This window comes from Cetorhinus maximus, chromosome 23, assembly GCF_964194155.1.
Source record: "Cetorhinus maximus chromosome 23, sCetMax3.hap1.1, whole genome shotgun sequence".
NCBI lineage: Eukaryota > Metazoa > Chordata > Chondrichthyes > Lamniformes > Cetorhinidae > Cetorhinus > Cetorhinus maximus.
This window is the reverse complement of record NC_135901.1, coordinates 5,028,447-5,040,366: the sequence shown is the minus strand read 5'-3', so window position 1 is coordinate 5,040,366 and position 11,920 is coordinate 5,028,447. Positions and strand designations below refer to the sequence as shown.

Below are 11,920 nucleotides of genomic sequence, written 5' to 3'. Positions count from 1 at the left end.
ATGAGGTTTTGGCGCTTAATCTTTTCAGTGATAATGTGCTTTAAGCAAAAGATTTAAACATTGGTTCCTCATAGCTGCCAGATCCGGCCCTTGTGAGTCTGTGTAAGTGAGTTAAGTGAAGTCTGAGAGAGGGAAGAGAGGTTAACTGATTTAGGTGTAGTCTGAGACAGAGGAAGAGAGGTAAGAAGTTCAGTGACTCATTTGAAAGATGTATTTTCCTTGACAACGGAATGTCCAGCTTGACATTACTTTCCAGAGCACTCAAGACAATGCATTACCGATAAATATTAACGACAGCATAGGCAGCATATAGATATATTCTCAATAAACTATCGTAACGTGCTAAAAAATAATTATAATGTCTTTTGCAAGCAATGAAGCATGATATGATCTAGACGTACCCGCATCCACAACCACACATACAGCTGCACACATTCACACGCACAGCCACACACACAGACACACAAACAGTGACACAGGCACACACAGACACACAGCCACACACACAGTGACACACACACACACCTTTCACACACAAGAACATTGGTTATTCGGAGCCTGTGGCCGCCCATTCGCCTGAGGTTGCGGCTTCAGACCCTGTCTCTCACAATCAGTGGCCACGCCAAAAGCAAACAGAAATTCCTATCGGCAAAGTGAAAAGTATCTGGAAATTAAAGAAAACTGTGAGCAATTGCCACTGATCAACTCAAGTATGAATTATTCATCTCCAACACAATGCAGTTTGTGACTAAGTTGTGCAATGTGCAGTGTAATGTGGTTCACCTTTATTTCTATTCCTCAATCTCATTGATGAAGGGACTGTTACAAGATTCACCCCAACCTTTCAACACAAACATTACACACATCACACTGCAGACGGAGCGCAGCGTAGATACACCTGGTCGCGGCCAGACGGGTCCATTCGTTCCAGGATAGACTTCCTGTTTGTGTCCCGTGCATTCACAGTCAGATCCACCGACGTCAAGCCGGTGTTCTTCTCTGACCACTGCCTCCTACTGGCGGACTGCCACTTGGAGGAAGACCTGAGGGTGGGCAGGGGGGCATGGAAGCTAAATGTGCAACTGCTGACCCCAGAGAACATTGAGGAGCTCAAGAGGGATTACAAAGGTTGGAGAACCGTGAAACCCCTCTTTGAGTCCCTGACACACTGGTGGGAAGTGATCAAGGGAAGCATCAAGAGGTTTTTCATCCGCAAAGGCACCCAGAAAGCTAGAAAGGAACAGAGGGAAATGTCCCGACTCCAGGAAAAGATGCAGAATCTGCTCCGGCTGCGGTCGATGGGGGTCGATGTCAAGGAGGAGCTCCAAGAGGTGAAGGGCCAGCAAGCCTCGCACTTTGCCTCGGAGGCCTCCAAGATCATCTTCCGTTCCAGAGTCCGCTCCGTGGAGCAGGATGAGACGTGCTCACGTTTCTTCTTCCAAAAGGTACACAGAGAGCGCTCTGTGATCAGCAGCCTGAAGGAAGAAGACGGCTCAGTAAAGTCATCACGGTCCGACATTCTGAGGATCAGCAAATCCTTTTATGCCGGACTGTATGACGTGAAGCCCACGGACAGCACGGCCTCCCAGTCCTTCCTGTCCTCTATCACGGAGGTCTTAGACCACAGTACGCGGGAGAGCCTAGACAAACCGCTAACTCCTGACGAACTGACTAAGGCCCTCGAGTCCTTCGAGAAGAGTAAAACCCCCGGAAGCGACGGCCTGCCGGCGGAGTTGTATTCGGCTCTGTGGGACTTGATCGGCCCAGACCTGCTAGAAGTGTACGAGAGTATGCTCCTGGCCGGCAGCATGTCAGAATCCATGAGGAAAGGCATCATCACCCTCATCTACAAGCACAAGGGGGAAAGGGAGGAAATTAGAAATTGGCGACCCATTTCACTGTTGAATGTGGACTATAAGATTCTGTCCAAGGTCATCGCCAACCGGGTCAAATCCGCTCTGGAATTGGTGATTCACCCTGACCAGACCTGCTCTGTGCCAGGCAGGAAGATCTCTGACAGCCTGGCGCTGCTCAGGGATACGATTGCCTATGTACAGGACAGGGGTGTGGATACCTGCCTCATCAGCTTGGATCAGGAGAAGGCCTTTGACAGAATATCGCACACCTACATGGGGGATGTGCTCTCCAAAATGGGCTTTGGGGAGGGAATTCGAAATTGGATCCAACTGCTCTACACTAACATCAGTAGCGCAGTCTCAATCAATGGGTGGGAAACAGATAGCTTTCCGATCAAATCTGGACTCAGGCAGGGCTGTCCTCTCTCGCCTGTCCTTTTCGTGTGCTGCATAGAACCCTTTGCCGAGTCCATCAGGAAGGATCCGGGCATAAGAGGAGTGACGATCCCAGGCAGTGGAGGCACTCAGGTAAAAGCCTCCCTGTACATGGACGACGTCGCCGTTTTCTGCTCGGATCCGCTGTCGGTGCGCAGACTGATGCACGTCTGCGACCAGTTCGAACTGGCCTCGGGAGCCAAGGTAAATCGTGGGAAGAGCGAGGCCATGTTCTTTGGGAAGTGGGCTGACCGATCCTTTGTCCCCTTCACTGTCAGGGCTGACGGCCTGAAGGTGCTGGGGATATGGTTCGGAGGGACCGGGGCATGCGTTAGAAACTGGAAGGAGCGAGTGGCTATGGTGAAAAGGAAACTGGGCATGTGGGAGCGACGCTCCCTCTCCATTGCGGGTAAGAACCTGGTCATCAGGTGTGAGGTACTCTCGCTGTTGCTGTACGTGGCGCAGGTCTGGCCCATTCCACACTCCTGCGCGATGGCGATCACTCGAGCCATCTTCCGCTTTATCTGGAGGTCGAAAATGGATCGTGTCTGCAGGGACGCGATGTACAAGCCTCTAGATAAAGGGGGAAAAAACGTGCCCAACATCGCCCTCATACTGATGGCCACCTTTGTGTGTGGCTGCATCAAGCGGTGCGTAGACCCTCAGTACGCAAACACCAAGTGTCACTACGTGCTGAGGTTCTACCTGTCCCCGGTGTTGCGAAGGATGGGTCTGGCCACGCTGCCGCGGAACGCTCCAAGTAGTTGGACCGTGCCGTACCACCTGTCCCTGGTGGAAAAATTTATGCAGAAAAACACCTTTGACCACAAGTCCATCAGGCAGTGGTCAGCACGTAACGTCCTAGAGGCCCTGAGGGAAAAGGAGAGGGTGGACCCTGTGGGATGGTTCCCCGAGCAGACTGTCAAAGTCATTTGGCAGAATGCCTCATCGCCAGAACTTTCCAACAAGCACCAAGACGTAGCTTGGCTGGTGGTGAGAAAGGCCCTCCCCGTCAGATCCTTCCTACACGCCAGGAGTCTCACCCCCTCTGCACGTTGCCCTCGAGGTGGCTGTGGTGGGGAAGAGACCGTTGTTCACCTCCTTGTGGATTGTGCCTTTGCAAAGAAAGTCTGGAGAGAGATGCAGTGGTTGCTGTCGAGGTTCATCCCGAGCAGTTCTGTGACACAGGACTCTGTGCTCTACGGGCTGTTCCCAGGGACACACACCGAGACAAACATCGACTGCAGCTGGAGGATCATCAACTCGGTGAAAGAGGCGCTTTGGTCTGCCCGAAACTTGTTGGTCTTCCAGCACAAAGAGTTGTCCCCGACCGATTGTTGCGGACTGGCACAATCCAAAGTCCAGGACTACGTGCTGAGGGACGCACTAAAGCTTGGGGCAGCTGCCGCAAAGGCGCAATGGGGAAGGGTCGCTGTCTAAGACCTTTCTACCACAGCGCACCGAGAGACTGGGAACTGTTTAGAGCCCCTCGGGCTGTACAGATCAAAATGAAAGGCTGTAAATGATTGTAATATTGTTTGTACTGATGCACCTGGTGATACATTTTGTAAAAGTTTAACCTGGATTGTACCCTTGTAATGTTGTTTTTGAAATGGTTTTGAATGTGATTGAAGATTTTTTATGAATAAAGTATATTTTTACAAAAAAAAAATTACACACATCACACTAGAGTAATTAAAAATTGCACACAACGTCTCATAGTTAGTAACAAGACTAAATGTTTCTTCCAAAACGTTTTTACCTACAAGATATTATAACATTTTTAAAATTAATACCCACCTATCTACCTGGCTCTCTCTCCAACTCTATCCAGTTAACAGAGACCTTTTATAGTGCAATAATAACTGAGACTTGGTCTAGTATATTAATAAATGGTATAGGACCTTTATAATATAAGGTGAGACATAGAAGAGTACAGTAATGAATGAAGCAGCCTAATACAGTAATATCACAGTATTATGGAATCACAGAACTTTAACGGCACAGAAGGAGGCCATTCGGCCCATCTTGTCTGCATCGGCTCTCCAAATGAGCATTCTGACCTAGTGCCATTGCCCTGGCTTTTTTCCGCACCCTTGCACTTGTTTCTATTCAAATAATCATTTAATGCCCTCTTGAATGCCTCAATTGAACCTGCCTCCCTCATACTTCCAGGCAGTGTATTCCAGACCCGAACCACTCGTTGTGTGAAAAAGTTTTTTTCTCACATCACATTTGCTTCTTTTGCAAATCACTTTAAACCTGTGCCCTCTCGTTCTTTATCCTTTTACGAATGGGAACAGTTTCTTCTACTCTGTCCAGCCCACTCATGATTTTTAAAACTTCATTCAAATCTTCTCTCAGCCTTCTCCCCTCCATGGAACACATTCCCAACTTCTCCAATCTACGCTGATAACTGAAGTTTCTCATCTCTGGGAATATTCTTGTAAACCTCTTCAGCACTCTCTTCAATATCTTCATCTCCTTCCTTTAATATGGTACCAAGGATGGTACACAATTTTCCAGCTGAGGTCTAACGAGGGCCTTATATAAATTCCGCATAACCTCCCTGCTCTTGTACTCTATGCCCCTATTAATAGAGCCCAGGATATTATATGCTTTAGTATCTGCTCTCTCCACCTGTCCTGCCACTTTCGATGATCTATGCATAAAGACGCCCAAGTCTTTCTGCTCCTGCACTCCTTTCAAAACTCCATCCCTTATTTTATATTGTCTGTCCATGTGCCTCCTCCCAAAATGCAGAACCTCAAACTTCTCCACATTGACCTTCATCTGCCACCTATCTGCCCAAGCCACAAACTTGTCTGTGTCCTCTTGAAGTTCCACACCGTTCTCCTGGCAGTTTACAGCACTCCCAACAGTTCGTAACACTCCCAAGCTTCGTATCAACCGCAATCTTTCAAATTGTCCCCTGCACACCAAGGTCTAGATCGTTAACATATATCGGGAAAATCAAGTGTCCCAATGCCGACCCCAGGGAAACTCGACTATAAACCTTCCTCCAGCCCGAAAAGCATCCATTCACCATTACTCCCTGCTTCCTTTTTTTCAGCTAATTTGGTATCCACATTGCTTCTGTCCCTTTTATTCAATGAGCAATAACTTTTCTCACAAGTTGGTTGTCAGGTAAATCCTAATATAATACAAACGGAGACTTTGTGCAATGCAACAGCAGCTCAGGAATTGTCACTTGCAGTATATATAGAGGCACGGCTATGTGCATTAATAAATGAAGCATCATATAATGTAATAGAGATAGAGACATAGTCTAGTGCAGTAATAACTGAGAAAAGCTCAATTGTAGTGTATATAGAGGCATGGTCCAGTGCATTAATAAGTTAAACTGCAGATAGCGTTAAATACACAGATACAGTGCTGAGAGAAAGATAAAAGGAGAAATAGTAAGTAATTGGGAGAACTAATAGAATGTTATCATTTATTGCGAGAGACATTGAATACAAATGTATGGAAGTTATGCTTCAGCTATACAGGGCACCAGTGAGATCATGTTTGGTGTATTGTGTACAGTATTGGTCGCCTTATTTAAGGAAGGATGTAAATGTGTTGTAAGAGGTTCAGAGAAGGTTTATTAGATGAATACTTGGAATGGGTGGGTTGTCTAAGGGTGCACGTAGAGAGGATGTTTCCTCTTGTGGGAGAATCTAGAACTAGGGGTCACTGTTTAAAATAAGGGGTCGCCCATGTAAAACGGAGATGAGGCGAATTTTTTTTCATTCTCAGGGTCTTGAGTCTTTGGGAATCTCTTCCTAAAAAGGCAGTGGAAGCAGAGCCTTTGAATATTTTTAAGGCAGAGGTGGACAGATTCTTGCTAAGCAAGGGGTGATAGGTTATCAGGGGTCGGCGGGATGAAGATTTCATGTTACTATCAGATCAGCCATGATCTTATTAAATGGCGGAGCAGGCTCGAGGGGCTGAATGGCCTACTCCTGTTCCTTGTTTGTATGCTCGTATGTTCGTATGGTCCAGTACAGTCATCACTGAGACAAGGTCAGCAGGTCAAGGACAGTGATCACTGAAGCATGGTTCAATGTAAAATAACGAAACACAAGTTGCAGTGAAATATAAATTAAAACATGGTTGTACTACAGTGCGAACTGGAAAAGGGTTAATTGGAGTGTCCACAGAAGCATGGCCTAGTGTAGTAATAACTGGCGCAAGACCTAATGATATAAACATGAGCAGGGTCAGGTGCAGTGATAACTGGGAAAGGACCAATTGCAACACAAGTAGAGATATGGACCGCTGCAGTAATAAACAAGATAGGGCGCATTGTACTATTAACAGTTACGTTACCTTTCCAACAATAACTAAAGCAAAGTGTAATCTAGCATTTACAGTTACACATGAGGGTGTGAAATAAATTGAACAGGGAATGTATAGGAATTATTAAAAAGGGCCTTGATTGACATAAACTGAGGCAGGGTCTAGCGCAGTGATTCCTGATGCAGGGCCTGGATTATTATAGGCTGAGACGGGGCCTAGTGCAGTGATTACTGATACAGGGTTTAGATTAATTGAAACTGAGAAACAGTCCAGTGCAGTGCTTTTAGAATCAGGGTGCAAATTATTATTACCAGAACAAGGTCAAGTGCAGTGATTACTGATACAGAGTCTTGATTATTATAAACTGAGACAGGCTCTTGTGTAGTAATTACTGATACAGGGTCTGAACCAACATAAAATGTGACAAGCCCTGGTGAAGTGTTCACTGATACAGGGCCCAAATAAATATAACTGGGACAGGAGCTCTTGCAGTGATTACTGCTGCAGGGACTAAATTAATATAAACTGAGACTGGATCTAGTGCAGTGTTTACTGATAAAGGGACTAGGCTAATATAAAGTGAGACAGAGTCTAGTGCAGAGATAACAGATGTGGGACCAAGATCAATATAAACTGAGACAGGGTCTAGATCAATATCAACTGAGACAGTTTCTACTGCAGTGAATACTGATACAGGGTCTTGATTAATAAAAACTGAGACAGGGCCTAGTGCAGCGATTAATGTTACAGGGTCTAGATTAATATAAACCGAGAGAGCCTCAAGTACAGAGATTACAGATACAGGGTCTAGATTAACATCATCTGAGACAGGTCTAGTGCAGAGATGACTGATACATGGCCTAGCTCAGTATAAATTGAGGCAGTGTCCAGTGCAGTGCTTACTGACATGGGGTCTTGATTGATAGAAAATGCGGCAGAGAACAGTGCAGTGATTACTGATGCAGGCTCTAAATTAATTTAAGCTGAGACAAGGTTTAGTATGGTGATTACTGATACAGGGTCGAGATTGATAAAAACTGAGGCACGGCAGGATATAATTCTAAAATTGGCTTTGTTGTAGGGGACAGAAGATGATGACAGAAGGATGATTTAGTTACTGGAAGCCAGTGTCCAGTGGCGTACCACAGGGATCTGTGCTCGGCCCCCTATTATTTGTCATTTATATAAACGACATAGATGACTAGATTAATAGAAACTGAGACAGGTTCTAGTGCAGTGTTTACTGAAACATGGTCCTGATCAATATAAACTCAAACAATGTCCAGTGCAGTCATTACTAATACAGGGTCTAGATTAATAGAATCTGAGACAGGGTCCAGTGCAGTGAAAACTGATGCAGGGTCAAGATTAATATAAACTCAGACAATGTTCAGTGCAGTGATTATTGATACAGGACTGAGATAAATATAAACTGAGACTGGGCCTACTGCAGTGATTGCTGATACAAGGTCTGGATCAATATAAACTGAGACAGTGTCCAGTGCAGTGATTACTGATACAGGGTCTAGATTAATATAAACTGAGACAGAGCCTAGTGCAGTGATTACTCATACAGGGCCGAGGTAAATATAAAGTAGGACAGAGGCTAGTGCATTGATTAATGATACAGGATCAGGGTCAATATAAACTGAGACAGTGTCCATTGCACTGATTACTGATACATGGCCTAAATTAATATAAACTGAGACAGGGCCTAGTGTAGTGACTACTGATGGACGGTCTAGGTTGATATAAAGTGAGGCAGCGCCTAGTGCAGTGATTACCGACACAGGGACGAGAGTAATATAAACAAGGGCAGGGGCTAGTGCAGTGATTAATGATACAGGATGAGGATCAATATAAACTGAGACAGTGTCCATTGAAGTGATTACGGTTACAGGGTGTACATCAGTGTAAACTGAGATAAGGTCCAGTGCAGTGATTAATGATGCATGGTCTAGATTAATATAACATGAGACAGTGTCTAGTGCAGTGATTAGTGATCCAAGGTATTGATAAATATAAAACTGAGATAGTGTCTCGTGCAGTAATTACTGATACATGGTCTAGATTAATATGAACTTATGAACTGAGGCATGGCCTAGTGCAGTTGTTATTGATTTAGGGTCTGAATTGATATAAACTAAGACAGGGCATATTGAAGTCATTACTGATGCAGGGTCTAGGTTAATAGAAACTGAGAGAGGGCCAAGTGCAGTGATTATAGATTCAGGGTGCAGATTATTATAACCAGAACAGGGACGAGTGCAGTGATTACTGAAAAAGGGCCTTGATTAATATAAACTGAATCAGGCTCTTGTACAGTAATCACTGATACATGGTCTGAACTAACATGACCTGAGACAGGGCCGGGTGCACTGTTCAACGACACAGGGCCAAGATAAATATAACTGGGATAGGGGCTCGGACAGTGATTACTGCTGCAGGGGCTAAATTAATATCAACTGAGATAGGGCCTAGTGCAGTGATTACTGATACAGGGTCTAGATTGATTAAAAAAACTGAGGCAGGGCACAGTGCAGTGATTTCTGATACAGGGTCCAGATTAATATAAACTGAGAGAGGGCCTAGATAAATATAAACCAGGAGAAGGGCTGGTGCAGTGATTAACGATACAGGAACAGGATCAATATAAACTGAGACAGTGTCCTTTGCAGTGATTACTGATACAAGATCTAGATCAATATCAATGGAGATAGGGCCTAGTGCAGTGATTACTGATAGAGGCTCTGGACTAATATAAACTGAGACAGGGCCTAGTGCAGAGATTACTGATACAGGGTCTTGACTGATGTAAACTGATGCAGGGCATTGTGCAGTGATGGCAAATGCAGGCTCTATGTTAATATAAACTGTGACAGGATCTCGTTCAGTGATTACTGATACAGGGTCTATTTGATATAAACTGAGGGAGGGCATATTGCAGTGATACAGAGCCGAGATCAATAAATATGGAGACAGTGTTCGATGCAGTGAATACTGATGCAGGGTCTTGATTAATAAAAATGGAGACACTGCCAAGTGCAGTGATTACAGATACAGGGTCGAGACTGATAAAAACTGAGGCAGGGCATAGTGCAGGGATTACTGATATAGGGTCGAGATTAATCTAAATTGAGACATGGTCTGGTGCAGTGCTTACTGATACAGAATCAGGATTAATATAAACTGAGACAGGGCTCAGTGCAGTGATTACTGACACAAGGTCTAGCTTAAAATAAACTGTGGCAGGGCCAAGTGCAGTGATTACTGACACATGGTCTCAATCAATATTAACTCAGACAATGCCGAGTGCACTGATTACTGATACAGGATCTAGATTAATATAAACTGAGGCATGCTCTAGTGCAGTGATTACAGACACAGGACCTAACTTAATATAAACTTAGATAGGTTCTTGTACAGTAATTACTGATACAGGGTCTCAATCAGTATAAACTCAGACAATGTCCAATGCAGTGATTGCTGATACAGGGCCGAGATAAATATAAAGAGGCAGGGCCAACTGCAGTGATTACTGATACAGGGTCTAGGTTAATAGAAACTGAGAGATGGCCAAGTGCAGTGATTATAGATTCAGGGTGCAGATTATTATAACCAGAAGAAGGACGACTGCAGTGATTACTGAAAAAGGGCCTTGATTAATATAAACTGAGACAGGCTCTTGTACAGTAATACATGGTCTGAACTAACATAAAATGAGACAGGGCCTGGTGAAGTGTTCATTGATCTAGGGCCTAGATAAATATAACTGGGATAGGGGCTCGGGCAGTGATTACTGATACAGGGTCTAGGTTAATATATATTGAGACAGACCTAGTGCAGTTTGAACTGAAATAGGGTCTAGATTCATAAAAAAAGCTGAGGAAGGGCATAGTGCAGGGATTACTGATACCGGGCCGAGATTAATATAAACTCAGAGAGGCTCAAGTGCAGTGATTACTGATATAGGGTCCAAATTGATATAAAATGACATAGGGTCTAGTGCAGTGATTACTGATACAGGGCCTAGATTGATATAAACTTAGACAAGGCCGAGTGCCATGATTTGTGTTACAGGGTTGGATGCATATAAAATGGGACAGGGTCTAGTGCAGTGATTACAGATACAGGATCCAGATTAATTGAAACTGAGAAACAGTCCAGCACAGTGCTTTTAGGTTCAGGGTGCAAATTATTAATACCAGAAAAAGGGTCAAGTGCAGTGATTACTGAAACAGCGTCTTCATTAATATAAACTTAGACAGGCTCTTGTGCAGTAATTACTGATACAGGGTTTGAACCAACATAGAATGTGACAGGCCCTGGTGAAGTGTTCACTGATACAGGGCCTAGATAAATATAACTGGGACAGGAGCTCTTGCAGTGATTACTGCTGCAGGGACTAAGTTAATAGAAACTGAGACTGGATCTAGTGCAGTGTTTACTGATAAAGGGACTAGGCTAATATAAAGTGAGACAGAGTCTAGTGCAGAGATAACAGATGTGGGACCAAGATCAATATAAACTGAGACAGGGTCTAGATCAATATCAACTGAGACAGTTTCTACTTCACTGAATACTGATACAGGGTCTTGATTAATAAAAACCGAGACAGGGCCTAGTGCAGCGATTAATGTTACAGGGTCTAGATTAATATAAACTGAGAGCCTCAAGTACAGAGATTACAGATACAGGGTCTAGATTAATATAATCTGAGACAGGTCTAGTGTAGAGATGACTAATACATGGCCTAGCTCAGTATAAATTGAGGCAGTGTCCAGTGCAGTGCTTACTGACACGGGGTCTTGATTGATAGAAGATGCGGCAGAGAACAGTGCAGTGATTACTGATGCAGGCTCTAAATTAATTTAAGCTGAGACAAGATCTAGTATGGTGATTACTGATACAGGGTCGAGATTGATAAAAACTGAGGCAGGGCAGAATATAATTCTAAAATTGGCTTTGTTGCAGGAGACAGAGGATCATGACAGAAGGATGCTTTAGTTACTGGAAGCCAGTGTCCAGTGGCGTAGCACTTATCTAGATGATAAAAACAGAGGCAGGGCATAGTGCAGTGATTACTGATGCAGGGCCGAGGTAATTATAAAGCAGGACAGAGGCTAGTGCATTGATTAATTATACAGGATCAGGGTCAATATAAACTGAGACAGTGTCCATTGCACTGATTACTGATACATGGCCTAAATTAATATGAACTGAGGCAGGGCCTAGTGCAGTGATCACTGATTTAGGGCCTAGGTTAGTATGAACTGAGGTAGGCCATATTGCAGTGATTACTGAACAAGGTTCTAGGCTAATAT

The 11,920-nt window shown here is 44.3% G+C and overlaps 1 protein-coding gene across 1 annotated transcript in view; it reads left to right on the top strand.

The window, feature by feature from the left end:
* Nucleotides 1–2,508: 2,508 nt before the first annotated feature.
* Nucleotides 2,509–11,920, top strand: part of LOC144698165 (uncharacterized) — a 224,551-nt gene continuing 215,139 nt past the window's right edge. Inside the window, exon 1 of the mRNA XM_078570108.1 lies at nt 2,509–3,891. Within this exon, the coding sequence (XP_078426234.1) occupies nt 2,520–3,731 (1,212 nt within the window). The 5' untranslated portion in view covers nt 2,509–2,519 and the 3' untranslated portion in view covers nt 3,732–3,891. The remainder of the gene's footprint in view (nt 3,892–11,920) is intronic.